This window comes from Staurois parvus, unplaced genomic scaffold (assembly GCF_062004578.1).
Source record: "Staurois parvus isolate SC_StPar_1 unplaced genomic scaffold, SC_StPar_1.0 ptg000191l, whole genome shotgun sequence".
In the NCBI taxonomy this organism is placed as follows: Eukaryota; Metazoa; Chordata; class Amphibia; order Anura; family Ranidae; genus Staurois; species Staurois parvus.
The window spans coordinates 6,118,806-6,134,514 of record NW_028317987.1 but is presented as its reverse complement, the minus strand read 5'-3'; the positions used below and the strand labels follow the sequence as shown (position 1 = coordinate 6,134,514).

The 15,709-nt window shown below is 47.1% G+C and overlaps 1 protein-coding gene across 1 annotated transcript in view; it reads right to left on the bottom strand.

Annotated features, from left to right (window-relative positions):
* Positions 1-2,295: 2,295 nt before the first annotated feature.
* Positions 2,296-15,709, bottom strand: part of LOC149461924 (uncharacterized) — a 46,958-nt gene continuing 33,544 nt past the window's right edge. Inside the window, exon 2 of the mRNA XM_089677753.1 lies at positions 2,296-4,756. Within this exon, the coding sequence (XP_089533879.1) occupies positions 3,599-4,756 (1,158 nt within the window). The 3' untranslated portion in view covers positions 2,296-3,598. The remainder of the gene's footprint in view (positions 4,757-15,709) is intronic.

The following is a 15,709-nucleotide window of genomic DNA, read 5'->3' as shown; positions in this document are numbered from 1 at the left end:
TGATTTCACGAGAAGGTCATTTGAATTCTCACCAAGAAAGATTAACCCCTAACAGACGGCTGGGCTTGTTACTGTTGGATTGAAATCATATTTTTAATAAATATTCCCCCAAAAGTCACTACATCCCCCCCACCCCCACCCAGCACCTCACTCACCGCCCACGAGATTGCCAATCACTTCCAAAACAAGATTGACGCAATCCGTAAGGGCATTGTCAACTCGCAATCCACCTCTCCATCCAGCCTTCTGCCCTCCTTCAACCGTCCCCTCCCCCGACCTCATAGCCGCACTACCCCCCCACTATACCTAATGCCCCACACATCATCACCTCGCCAACACTCCGCTCCTTCAGCTCAACTACCCCCTAGGAGGTCTCTAAGGTCTTCCCTGAAGCCCGCCTCACCACCTGCCCCCTAGACCAAATCCCCTCACAGCTCCTCCAGTCACCCCCCTCCATCATTCGCTCCCTCACCCACATCTTCAATCTCTCCCTCTCCACTGGCACCGTCCCCTCCCCTCTAAAGCATGCACACATCATCCCCATACTCAAAAAACCCTCCCTTGACCCCACCAACCTTAACAACCTTAGACCCATCTCCTTGTTGCCCTTCACTTCCAAGCTCCTTGAGCACCTGGCCTACAATTGCCAAAGCCAATGGCCACTATTCTATCCCCCTGCTCCTCGACCTCTCCGTGGCCTTCAACACTGTTGACCACCCTCTCCTCCTTGCCAAACTGCACTCCCTTGGCATCAAGGACGCTGCTCTCTCCTGGTTCGCCTCCTACCTTTCCCAACGCTCCTTCAGTGTCACCTACAACACTGCCACCTCCCCCTCTCTGTCGGGGTCCCCCAAGGCTCTGTCCTCGGGCCCCTCCTCTTCTCCATCTATACCTTCTCCCTTGGCAAACTTATTCACTCCCACGGCTTCAATTACCACCTCTATGCTGACAACACCCAAATTTATCTCTCCACCCCCCCACCTCACCCCCTCATTCTCTGCCCGCATTGCCCACCTCCTAAACAACATATCAGACTGGATGTCGCTCCACTTCCTCAAACTTAACCTATCCAAAACCGAGCTCCTGGTCTTCCCCCCCACCCTGTGCCCCCCCCCATCCTCTCCATCACCACTAACAACGCCACCATCTCTCCCACCCCACACGCCAAAGTCCTGGGTGTCACCCTGGACTCCCACCTCTCCTTCCTACCCCATATCCAACTGCTATCTAAATCTTGCAGGCTTCACCTCCGCAACATCTCCAAGATACGCACATTCCTCACCCCAGACACCACCAAACAACTCGTACACTCCCTCATCATCTCACGCCTGGACTACTGCAACTCCCTCCTCACTGGCCCACCCAAACGAATGCTATCCCCACTCCAGTCGATCCTAAACTCAGCGGCGAGACTCATCCACCTCACCAAGCGCTCCACATCTGCCTCCCCCATCTGCCAATCCCTTCATTGGCTCCCGATTGCCCAACGCATCAAGTTCAAGCTGCTAACCCTGACCTACAAAGCCATTCACAACGCCGCCCCAAACTACATAACCGACCTGATACCCAGATACTACCCTACCCGTGCCCTCCGCTCCTCTCAGGACCTTTTGCTCTCTAGCTCCCTGGTCTCCTCCTCCCACGCCCGATTGCAGGACTTCTCCAGGACATCCCCCATCCTCTGGAACTCCCAACCCCAATCCATCAGACTGTCGCCTACCCTCCTCACCTTCAGGCGCACCCTGAAAACCCATCTCTTCAGGGAAGCCTACCCCAACCTCACCTAACACCTGACCACACCTAACAACTAACCTCCTCCACTCCTCCCGCCACTCCATCACCCACAGCCATCTCCTCCTGTACCACCTTCTCCTCCCTCCTAGATTGTAAGCTGGAAAGAGCAGGGCCCTCACACCCCTCGTGTAGTGTATTGTTACTGTCTTGTCTCATGTTCTGTCCCCCCCGCTACTGTACAGCGCTGAGCATACCCTTTGGTGCTATATAAATACTGTATAATAATAATCCTAACAGGAGTTCTGTCATTTTTCAGGATGTCAGGAAAAACATGTCCTCCGTCAGCAAATGTTCATGTTGTGTCAGGAATAAAAGTCACGGAGGGTTGGGAACCCTGCAAGGGGGGCAGAGATATGTGACTGCCTAGTCCAGCCTTTCTCAGCCAGGGTTCCTCCAAAGGGTTCTAGGGCTTCCTTGTCACTTCATTGGGCTGTATATGGAAGTGTCACCGACCAGCCGTTTCTGGATACACAGCTTTGTCATCATTGCACACACACACCATTTTGTTTTCATTCAATACATTTTTATTACAATTTCACTTTTAACAAGATTACAAAAATAACCAGGAAATAGTAAAGGCAGAAATCCGATTGGTCAGGAAGATCCCTTGTCTGGAATGTGGGGGCGGAGTCATTATTATTGGTGTACAATACAATACACAACGTGTTCCATTATTATAACAAAGTATTGTAGAAAAGATCTCAACATAGAAAATGGGGGAAAGGAGGAAATAAAGGCGGATATGAAGGGGAATCTGTGTACGGGGAACACCTTAACAATCACCACCATTTTATTCTCCAGGGCCTCTGATGTCACAGAATAGATGTTTGGGGGTTTATCTCATCTTCAGGACCAAAATCTGCATTTTCCCATGTGTGCAAAATCATGCAGAAACAGCTCTGGCAGTGAGAGGGTTAATGTGGACTAGATGGGATCCCTCTGCTGGGGTGACATTAGAGCTCCCCCTAGCTGCAGCCTGGTAATAACATTGCCCTCTAAATATTGGACATAATAGTGGATTTTTCCTGAAATACAGCAATCACTAATGGCACAATACCACATTATGGCCACTAGATGGAGCCAAAGGAATCAGAGTGTGAAATAAAGTATGCCTAATATTCGTCATGGCCGGGCAAATGTCACTCACATTCCTTCTAACTTTTTTTTTTTTACTAAACCTCTAAGTGTTTGTGAAAGCTTCCACCATAAATATACTCAGCCAATGAGAGGCGATGACTCCATATTTATTACAGGTACTTCTATAGCACTGTCCATTTATACATAAATTGTTCATTCCCATCAGTCCCCGCCCCCGAGGAGCGTACAATCTAAGGTCCCTAACTCACATTCATACATACACATACTAGGGGACAATATACCTACCAGCATGTCTTTGGCATGTGGGAAGAAACCAGAGTACCTGGAGGAGACCCATGCAGGCACAGGGAGAACATGCAAACTCCAGGCAGGTGGTGCCATGGTTGGGATTCAAACTAATGACCCGAGTACTGCCAGGCAGAAGGGCTAACCACTGAGCTGCTATCAATAGCCAACCCGGTCCCACACTTCATCCATGTCTTTGGGGACCTCTGATCTCCTTATGAACTGTTTCTTCCATGATGAAGATCAGCCATGGAGTATATCTGAGGTGTATATCAGGGTGTGCTTCTTCCCCACATGAGAGCTGGGATGTCCAGCAACATTCATCTAGAAGACATTTCCCGCACTCAAGGCACTAATACACCTCCAGGGTTGTGTGGGACCCCTGATGTGCAGGAAGACAGGACAGTGAGGAACATTTCCCTCACTCAGGACAGGAAAGTGGCTTCTCCCCCGTGTGACATCTCTGATGTTTGTAAAGATTGGACTTCACTGAAAAACATTTCCCACACTCACAACAGGCATACGGCTTCTCCCCCGTGTGAGATCTCTGATGTGTGTAAAGATTGGATTTCTGTGAAAAACATTTCCCACACTCAGGACAAGCATATGGCTTCTCCCCCGTGTGAGATCTTTGATGTGCGTGAAGATTAGACTTCTCTGAAAAACATTTCCCACATTCAGGACAGGAAAATGGTTTCTCCCCCGTGTGCAATCTCTGATGAATACGAAGACTGGACTTATCAGAAAAACATTTCCCGCACTCAGAACAGGAAAGTGGCTTCTCCCCTGTGTGAGTTCTCTGATGACTGTAAACATGGAACCTCATTGAAAAACATTTCCCGCACTCAGGACAGGCATATGGCTTCTCCCCCGTGTGAGATCTATGATGTCTGTAAAGACTGGACTTGTCTGAAAAACATTTCCCACACTCTGCACAGGAATATGGCTTTTCCCCTGTGTGAGATCTCTGATGTCTGTAAAGATCAGACTTCTCTGAGAAACATTTTCTACACTTAGGACAGATATAAGGTCTTTTCCCTGTGTGAGATCTTTGATGCTTAACAAGATCTGATTTTGCTACAAAACTTTTCCCACACTCAGGACAAGAAAATGGCTTCTCCCCCTTGTGAGATCTCTGATGTCTGGAAAGATTGCACTTCTGTGAAAAACATTTCCCGCACTCAGGACAGGAATGTGGCTTCTCTCCTGTGTGAGATGTTTTATGCTCATTAAGACGACATTTAAAACGGAAACATTTCCCGCACTCAGGACAGGAATACGGCTTCTCCCCCCTGTGAGTTCTTTTATGCACATTAAGATGGGATTTATAACAGAAACATTTCCCGCACTCAGTACAGGAGAAGCTCTTCCCTATTGGAAGGCCGGCCTGGTCCCGCACAGTCTGAGGTTCCTCAGGATACGAGGAATCCGATGGTCCATCTACACTGGGTGGTGCCGGATGGACATTGGAGGGAGCCGGGTTTTCTCCTGGACTATACTGTGTGATGTCCTCATCTTCTACTTCACAGTCTGGAGACAAAGTGAGACAATCCTCGGAGGTTTTCCTCATCTCCCGGCCATGGACTAAAATACAAAGACAAAGAGGATTACTAGACAGGAGCTGATTGGTTCCCCCAAACCAGGACTCCGCCCACATCAGGCAGCTTGGTCTCTGAGGAGTTTACAATTCCACCCTCAAGGGAACTAGGAAATGGCTCCTCTGATCTCCTACCAGGTCATTTCTTTATTCATGGACCTTAGTCAGAGAGTGAGGAAACAACCAGAACTGTCTTTTATAGGAGGGACAGTGATGAGGGGATTATAGGATGAGGGTCCCCACCCCCTCTATCACTCATCGCCATCTTCCCAACACAAGAAGTACTGCACTTCCTTATTTAGTCCATGATTTAGTCATGAAGAACAGCGGGGCTGAGCCCCACCAGAGGTCAGAGAGTGAGGATGGGGGGAGAACAACCAAGATGAAGACTGGACTGATCCTGAAGACCACCATCATTGGGGTATTGACTCCTCCCTCATTATCACTTTCTGTTTAAGGGTCCAAAGTTGGAGGATGTTATCACTTTATTATCACCATGTAAAAGTCTGTGCTCCAATCACATCATCCGATATAAAATGTCCAGCTGGGAGGAAATGGGTGGAAAATAATTAAGGCCTAAAGTGAAGGAAATGTGTATTTGCTCCCCTGCTGATGTTGAATGTTCGCCCCTCACACAGAAATGATCGGTCTAACAATTGAATGTTCGGTGTAACACCGAGAGACAGAATACAACAAATTCAGCAGAAATGCGTCTAACAAATGATGACTGATCTGCATGTTCATGAGGGAAAGAAGGATTTGATCCCCTTCACAAAACATGACTTAGTACTTGGTGGCAAATCCCTTGTTGGCAATCACAGAGGTCAGACGTTTCCTGGAGTTGGCCCCAGGTTCGCACACATCTCAGGAGGGATTTTGGCCCACTCCTCTTGGCAGATCCTCTCCAAGTCATTAAGGTTTGGTGTATGACGTTTGACAACTCGAACTTTCAGCTCCCTCCACAGATTTTCAATCGGATGAAGGTCTGGAGACTGGCTAGGCCACTCCAGGGCCTTAATGTGCTTCTTCTTGAGCCCCTCCTTTGTTGCCTTGGCCATGTGTTTTGGGTCATTGTCATGCTGGAACACCCATCCACCACCCATTTTCAATGCCCTGGCTGAGGGAAGAAGGTTCTCACCCAAGATTAGACTGTACATTGCCCCATCCATCGTCCCTTTGATGCGGTGCAGTTGTCCTGTCCCAAAGCAGAATGTTTCCACCACCATGTTTCACAGTTGGGATGGTGTTCTTGGGGTCATAGGCAGCATTCCTCCTCCTCCAAACAATGAGTTGAGTTGATGCCAAAGAGCTGGATTTTGGTCTCCTCTGACCACAACACTTCCCACCAGTCCTCCTCTGCATCATTCAGATGTTCAGTGGCAGACTTCAGACGGGCCTGGACATGGGCTTTCTTGAGCAGAGGGACCTTGCGGGCACTGCAGGATTTCAGTCCTTGTCAGCGTAGTGTGTTACCAATTGTTTTCTTGGTGACTGTGGTCCCAGCTGCCTGGAGATCATTGACAAGATCCTCACGTGTAGTTCTGGGATGATTCCTCACTGTTCTCATGATCATTGACACCCCACGAGGTGAGATCTTGCATGGTGCACCAGACCTAGGGAGACTGACACTTGTTTTGTGTTTCTTCCATTTGTGAATGATTGCACCAACTGTTGTCACCTTCTCACCAAGCTGCTTGGCCATAGTTTGGTAGCCCAGTCCAGCCTTGTGTAGGTCTACCATCTTGTCCCTGACATCCTTGGACAGCTCTTTGGTCTTTGCCATGGTGGAGAGTTTGGAATCTGATGGTCTGATTGCTCCTGTGGACAGGTGTCTTTATACAGGTAACACAATGAGATTAGCAGCACTCCCTTTAAGAGACTGCTTCTAATCTCAGCTTATTAGCTGTATGAAAGACACCTGGGAGCCAGAAATCCTGCTGAATGATAGGGGATCAAATCCTTCTTTCCCTCATGAACATGCAGATCCGTCATCATTTGTTAGACGCATTTCTGCTGAATTTGTTGTTGTATTCTGTCTCTCAGTGTTACACTGAACATTCCATTGTTAGACCGATCATTTCTGTGTGAGGGGCGAACATTCCATTGTTAGACCGATAATTTCTGTGTGAGGGGCGAACATTCCATTGTTAGACCGATCATTTCTGTGTGCGGGGCGAACATTCCATTGTTAGACCGATCATTTCTGTGTGCGGGGCGAACATTCACCATCAGCCGGGGAGCAAATACACATTTCCTTCACTGTATGTAATGTACAACTTATCATACAGGATACAAAAGTTAGGACTAAACAGTATTCGTTTTCTTCTATATTCATCTGGTGATCTAGCCAGTAAATCTGTTTTATAAAACTCTGCAGCAGAATGTATCAGTTCCAGGGATGAGGCAGACCATTTACCACTGACAGGGGGCTTACAATGATCAGCTTTTATTTATTCATGTAAAACTTTTATCCCAAAAGAAAAAAACTGTTTGATGAAACTGATTATGAAGTGTGAGCTGGAGTTTGGCTTCAATTAGTTACTGTTTTAAATCTGCTAATACATCTAACACTCCCCTCCCCCCAGACTGACCATGCTGCTGCCTCCACAGCGGGGGCGCTCTAATACAGAAGGTGTGTTACTGGCCAGATCACCAGGAGAAAACAGGGAAAAAAGCCAAAGAAAAGGAATGCAGCCGCCACCTCATCCTATGTCCAGTGATAGCAGTGACATCTACTGGCCACAGTGAGACATCACAAGACAACCTAAACTTAGGGAGAAACCAAGTGAAGAACTATACAATCAGCCTGAGCCAAGTACAGCCCAGCCACAAACTAAACCCACATAGTACCTCTATTCAGGACAAGGGGGCCACACTAATAAATAGTGTAAGGATCACATCAAATTGGTGTTTAGTAATCAGAGATCACTTACAGGGGTTGTAACCCTCAGACATGGAATATGAACAAAGCATATCCCTCTACAGTGTGTACTTGTCTCACTCCAGAGCAATAAGAGCCATTTCTGTCTGCTATCTCCTTCCTCTGCGATCAGCATGAATCACTTCTGACAAGTCTTCCTGACACCAAGAGAAAAAATGTGAAAGGGGAGAAGCTCCAGCACACAGCCTGTGATTGACAGCCTCAGCTCTGTTCCTGTGTGCTGTGTGTACCTTCCCTCCAATCACCTTTAGAGCTCACCTCACTGAACTCTGCAGAATGTGACTTTATCTCTCTGTCTCTTTTTTTCTGACTTCTCAGACAAGCTGTATACATTCTGGGCTTTGAACAGTTGTTGAGAAGAGATTGCTGCAGATAAAAAGGTGCAACATATGTAGGATTTGTTTTATCTCTGTGTATCACCTGAGGCCAGTCACTGCACTGAGTATATGGAGGGATTACAACCACTTTAAATGTCTACTGTAGACAAGTTGCAGAGATCCCACACCGCTGCCTCCCATCTCCTGAGACTGCACTCAGTGACTTGGGTCTGAGACACTACAGACATATCCCTCCACCCGGCACAGCCAGCAGACCACAGAGCAAGGAACCCTGGGAGAATTGCTCTATCAGAGATTTCACCAGGGCATGAGGAAGAGGACCCACAGAGCAGGTCCCAGATAACTCAAAATCTATGGTGAAATTAACATTTTTCTGCCAGCTGAACCCCAGAACCTCCATAAATCCAGTCTAGATACATAAATTGTGTCTGCAGCACAGAGAAGGAAGATTATCCGAGAGAAATCCAGGAATACAGGACGGGGAACACAGCTCAGGAAAGTGACCAGGGGATTACAGGCTGATATCACCCAGTCCCCGCCCTACTCTGGACCAATCAGTGAGCAGTATGGGTGGAGGAATGGATTTAGTGTTCATGACCCACCTGTGCTGATCTCTGTAGGAGTGTCCTCCTCTATAAATGTCCCCGTTATTCCATCCTCCTCCATAGACTGCTGATCATCCCTCACATACGCCTCTTCTTCTTCAACCTCAAATTCTCTCAGGTTTCCACTCTGAATATATAATAAAAATGACATCAATGGTAACAATGCAGATAATGTACAGATCCTAATGATACTATCAGTGATTGTTCCTCATCTACCTGATGATGGTGAGGGATGGTGTGACCTTCCTGTGTGGAATCCCGGGAATACAGAGGACGGAGACATCTCTCTGGTGGGTTCCCATGACTGGATCCATCTGTAGGAAACACACACACTGACTGAATCCATTGTTTCTATGTGTTTATCAGATGATGGGGGATCTAGGTGGATCCTCCGTACTGCTCTCTCCTTTACAATAAAGTCTCCTCTTACCCGGTGATGTGAGGGGCGGCTGATTGTCCATCATGACGTCCTTGTAGAGATCCTTGTGTCCTTCTAAATACTCCCACTCCTCCATGGAGAAATAGACAGTGACACCCTGACACCTTATAGGAACCTGACACACACAATGATACAGTCACCATCCAGACACATCCCTTGTCTGTTACTGGAGAATGTCCCAGAATTCCCGGCACCGCTCACCTCTCCTGTCAGCAGCTCCATCATCTTCTTGGTGACTTCTAGAATCTTCTGCATGTTGTGTCTCTCAGGGTTTAGGGAGTCACATGGAGGCACTGTGATGGTTATATGATCACCTGACTTCAGAAGCGGAAATCTCTGTATTGAGGGACCAATAGGAATATCATGTTAGACTCCCAGAATCCTCCTCACCTCTCCGGTCAGGTCTGTGTGATGTCATGTGACCTCCCAGAATCCTCCTCACCTCTCCGGTCAGGTCTGTGTGTAGGAAACGTGCACACAGAGACTGAGGCGGCCCTCCGTTTTGTTAAGAATTTTCTATGTTATACCATTTCTAACTCCCAAAGCAGGCTACCCCCTACATCTTGTAGATCTCTCTTCCCCCTCCCGTGCTGTGGGGTGACATGTGGCCTGAGTGATGAGAAGGGTCACTGAACTTCAAAAGACCTTCCAAGGGGTTGTAAACACAGACTTACTTTTAAAAACTCACTTTTCATATAAGTTGATATCTTCACGTAAGACATAACTACCTAAACATGGAGCCTATATGCGGAAGGCTCAGATTGGGGCCATTCTCCTGGTATGTGACACCCCTTAGCTGACCTACAGAGAAAAGCAGAAAAGTATATCTCTTGAACCATTTAAGTGCATATTTCATGTTTCATCTCTAACCATTCCGCAGATGCGGCTGAGTATTAATATACTAGTGACCAGGCCGGCAAATGTACCTAGGAAAAGTTATGAGCCAAAATATAAGCTAGGAGAGATTCTGCTTGTAACTTAGGTCTCCACCCAACACCCCTCCCCAAAAGGAGACCATTGGTTACTACTCCAAAGAGACACCCTGCTGGGATTTGCTAGAAAAAGGCTGTTATGCTTGGAGTGTGGATGAGAGAAGAGAAGATTCTCCTGCTTTTAACATCGAGACTAGCAGTAGAGCCAAGAAATTGGCTCATGAGACTTGAAACTGCATAACCCAAGGCTTTTTGGCTAGTACTTATCTACCTAAACTTCTGTTATCTCTTTGCGGTGTTATTGCTCTCTATATATTTATATATATATTGGTTACATCTTTTTTCTGTAAATCTTTTTATTGCACCCTTTTGACCTTTTAGTAATAAAACTTACTTTCTGAAAGTGTTGAACTGTTTCTAAAGCTCTTTAATGCAACTTAAGAATTCCTGCCGCTGACGAGCGCTACTGTGTGTGTTTAACCCTCTGTATAACCTGTCTGCAGTGAAAGTGGTATACAGATGAATATTTCAACCACCCTAGTGTTATTGCTGATATTGCCGAGTTTCCTCTTTCTCTGTACAAAAAGTAGGTGGTGGCAATGTGAAGGGTTAATTGCGTAATTAACCTGACCCAGTAACTATCGTGCTCAAGATGCCGGTACATAGATTTGTGGTCCAGTTAGCTGGAAAATCAATGTGCAGGGTGCAGCTGGGCGTGGCATTGTTACGCACCTGACATCGCGGTTTTAGATTGGCTAGTCCTTTGGTCACGAGTCTGGTGAGAGGGGCAGGGATTTGATATCGCAATCGTCACACTGTGTATTATTAATAGACATAAGAGTGCTGTCATGTGACCTCCCAGAATCCTCCTCACCTCTCCAGTCATGTCTGTGTTTTTTTTAATACAGATCAAAGTGATGTCATGTGACCTCCTAGAATCCTCATCTCTCCGGTCAGGTCTGTGTTTTATTAATAGAGATGAGAGTGATGTCATGTGACTTCCCAGAATCCTCCTCACCTCTCCGGTCAGGTCTGTGTTTTATTAATAGAAATGTGAGTGATGTCATGTGACCTCCCAGAATCCTCCCCACCTCTCCGGTCAGGTCTGTGTTTTATTAAAAAAGTTGAGTGATGTCATGTGACCTCCCAGAATCCTCATCTCTCCGGTCAGGTCTGTTTTATTAATAGAGATGAGAGTGATGTCATGTGACCTCCCAGAATCCTCCTCACCTCTCCGATCAGGTCTGTGTTTTATTAATAGAGATGAGAATGATGTCATGTGACGTCCCAGAATCCTCCTCACCTCTCCGGTCAGGTCTGTGTTTTATTAATAGAGATGAGAGTGATGTCATGTGACCTCCCAGAATCCTCCTCACCTCTCCGGTCAGGTCTGTGTTTTATTAATAGAGATAAGAGTGATGTCATGTGACCTCCCAGAATCCTCACCTCTCCGGTCAGCAGGTAGATGATCTCCAGGGTGAGGTTTAGTATCTTCTCAGTCATGTGACTCCGGTCCTCCTCCATCCTCATTGGTGCCATCATGTGATCTATACAGGTCTCCTTGTAGACGGATAACTTTGGGAAATGAAAGTAAGAATGATTTGGATGGTATTGGTCACACAATAATAGGATGTGGATGTGAGGGGGGGAATAGGAGGGTTGCTGGACATTGAAGAACTACTCCCCCCATGGGAAGACAGTAGTCTGTACTGTTTAGCATTTGCTACATTTTGGAGGTCCCAGGACCCTCTTGGTCTGCCAGATCAGAAATCTCCTTTTCTCTGTTGGGTTTGTTTGGTCTCTGAACTGGTTTTGATGAGTTTTAGATCTGCAGACAAGGAATGATAAATACGATCCTTCCTATGACTTGTTTGCTTTGAGGCAGTGCTGTGAGGTCAATGTTGGGTCATCATGAGGTCCAGGAAGGGGAACTTGATGACTTTTGGCCGGAGTTGCTGGATAATCAGGACAATTGGCAGAACTCCGGCTGCAAGGCTCCAATCTGTGGCAGCCTGCTGACTGACAGGAGTGATGTCACTGTCACTCTCTGCAGTAAGAGAAGGGATTGGATGGGATAGCAGGAGGATGGTGCTGGTTGAGTATAGAGCTGTGAGGAAAGAGCCCTAATCTCTTCCCTCCAATGACAGCCTAGTGTGGGTAGAAGGAGGACAGCAGGGGGGAGCGGTTTGGTTCCCAAGTATACTGTAATATCCAGGACATTGTACAGAGTGGTGGTGGGTTCCTGGGGCTCTGAATTCCAGCACCGGGCACTGCCAGAGCCTGTGTCATGGGAGGTATTGGAGTGTCTCCTGAAGATGTTCAGCACTGACCCCTGACTAGCTTTTAGTAAAAAATGCACCAACAGACCTCCTCAAAGAACAAGTGCCCACCAAGGGGTGAAGGATTGTCCTTCTGCATTCCATTTGGTATCTTGGAATACATTATTTGACCAGTGAGATGGTAAGAAGGTGAAGGTTGTCTTCCTTTCCTGGTAGGAGTTCTGTAAGGAGGTCTAGAAAGTAAGTGCAGGTAAGAGGACAATCAGAGACCAAGAGCCCCCCTCCCTACCTCAGTGTCCCCCTGAGCCTGACAAACTTCCCTTTCCTCAGAGCTCTGCTCCCCGCCAACCCTATCAAGGACCCAGATCCCTTCAGCTACTCTACCCCCTCAAAACCCTTGAACTCCACTGCCCCCTAAGGGCCCCCAAAGTCTCTCATCCTCAGTAATCCCTGAGAGACCCCTCAGCTCCACTACTTCCCTCAGACCCCTCAGTATTTCCCTCCCTCTGACACCAATGATGGAACATATTCTTCATGGCCGGCTGGGGAATGTTTTCTTCCTCCTGCCCAGCAATGTAAGGGGCTCTATGCTCCATACTCCTGACCCCGGCACTCCATCATTGTGTTGGCTGCATAGTGTAATGATTGCCCATTGGCTGCCTGTGTAGTGTCATCATTGCCCTTTGTAGGCCATGTATGGTCAGGATGGTCCTTGTCTTGTCTATTTATTGTCAGTGCTGTTTGTTTAGAGGACCATATTACTAGAATTTATCTCCACAATGAGGAGAATGTTCCGGCCCTGGAAGTGGGGGAATGTTCTGCCCCTGAAGGGGTTCATCTGGGTTCCCACACTATATATGTGTGTATCATCATCTGCTGGAGATAAAAGACGTCACAGTGACTATGGAGGAAGAGGACGGACGTGACTATGGAGGAAGAGGACGGACGTGACTATGGAGGAAGAGGACGGACGTGACTATGGAGGAAGAGGACGGACGTGACTATGGAGGAAGAGGACGGACGTGACTATGGAGGAAGAGGACAGACATGATGGGGAGTTACTGGGTGTAAATAGAAAATAACATCTTATTACCTCCTCTGCTGCTACTTTGACCACTGTCTCCTCGCTGCTTCTTATGGTATGAAACTTCCTGTCTTTATTGCAGATGACTTCCTGTCTTTACCTGACATCACTTCCTGTCTCTGCCTGACATCACTTCCTGTCTGTGTTCTATAATAACTTTCTTTCTGGATAGAAGTGAGATCACCACCTTGTGGCGTTCAGAGGAACTGCAGCCTCAAGAAACATTAAAATAACCATTCCTGTGGTTTCCATGAAAGATCAAAAATAACTAAAAAATAACTGAGAAAAAATAAATCTAGCTCTTATGCAACCAACTATTTATTTTCCAATATTTTTATTGAAATGTTTCAAGTTACAGAAAATGTAACAGACAAGTGTCATGTTATAAAATAAGGTATGAAATCTCCCCAACAAACAGGCGGATGAATAAACAACAGACATCCCGCAGGGAAGCAGGAAATGTGTGCAATAATGACTGGAGACGTCACATAGAACATTCCCAGCATTAAGTCCACCTTGTACAGGGGAAGCAATAATAGGAGACATATGGATCACACAGAGCATTCATCATACACACCACACATAGTGCACAACACATACAACATGGAACTCAACTAGCACCAGAACATGGGAAATAAAAGAGACAGCAGAAAGGAAGAAAAGAGGGTAACAGTAATGAGAGGAGAGGAGGAGGAGAAGAGAGGGGAGGGGAGAGGAGGATAGAAGAGGAGAGGAGGAGGAGAGGAGGAGGAGGAGGAGAGGGGAGAGGAGAGGGAGAGGGGAGGAGGAGGAGGAGGAGAGGGGAGGAGAAGGGACAGGGGAGGGGAGAGAAGAGGGAGAGGGGAGGAGGAGAGGAGAGAAGAGGGGAGGAGGAGAGGAGAGGAGAAGAGAGGAGGGGGAGGAGGAGGAGAGGGAAGGGGAGAGGAGAGGGAAGGGGAGAGGAGAAGGGAGAGGGAAGGGGAGAGGAGAAGGGAGAGGGGAGGGGATGGGGGAGGGGAGGGGATGGGATGGGAGAGGAGAGGAGAGAGGAGAGGGGAGGGGAGGAGAGGAGAGAGGAGAGGGGAGGGGAGGGGAGGGGAGAGGGGAGGGGAAAGGAGGGGAGCGCAGGGGAGAGAGGAGAGGGGAGGGGAGGGAAGGGAAGGAGAGGGGAGGGTACAATTGCTAGTTATCAGCAGTACTTTCCTCATGCTGTGACAGTGTGAGGAAAGTGCAGCCGATAACTGGCAACTTCATTTCCTGGTGATCTGCTGTGTCATTGGACACAGCTGATCATGTGGTAAAAGGTTGCTGTGATTGGCCTTTTATCGCATCACATGATCAGCTGTGTCCGTAGGACACAGCGATCATGGAGATCACAGAGTGCACGCCTCCGGGGGTACACGGGAGGGCGTGTTGTGGGAGGACGTCATATGACACTCCCAGAACTAGCCGGCCACAATGAAGCCATCATTTGCCTATATGCAGTTGGCAAGTGGTTAAGGGTCTTCTTTTGGTACTGTAAGTGGAAATTTATGGAAGAGGGCCGATTCCGGGGCCCTACCAACATTAACCCCCATCACCCTGTACATAAGGTTAAACATGCGGATCCAAAATCTAGTAACTATCAGACATTATACAAAAATCTTATTTGTGCCAGTCAATGTTTAAAATCCAAAATTATAGTCCAAATAAATTAAAGTCCAAATAAATGAATCCTCCGTGTCCAACTTCAACCTCCCCATAAATCCAGATAAGATGTGTACCTCAAAAAAACGGAAAAACGAAATAGTGTATTACCTTCAATATCATCTGGTATAACTTTACCAACAATAATATATAATTAACAAAATATGCACAAAATAAAAACAAGATTCAAATCGTGAGTAACACGTGAATCATGAAATCACTCCGTGTACACTATAAATATATATATGTGAACAATCAGTGTACACTCATAAAACAAAACATGAAATAAATACAATTAAAATAAATAAAATAAAGGAAATAAATAAAATTATATAAATTGTGAACACTTCTAAATAGCTGAAATGCATACAATTACCCTCATTAGAGTAATAAGCCTTTAAAGAGTACACCCTGGACTGTCACTCCAGTGTTGTAGTCGCTCCCCGGACTGTCACTCCAGTGTTGTAGTCGCTCCCTGGACTGTCACTCCAGTGTTGTAGTCGCTCCCTGGACTGTCACTCCAGTGTTGTAGTCGCTCCCCGGACTCTCACTCCAGTGTTGTAGTCGCTCCCTGGACTGTCACTCCAGTGTTGTAGTCGCTCCCCGGACTCTCACTCCAGTGTTGTAGTCGCTCCCTGGACTGTCACTCCAG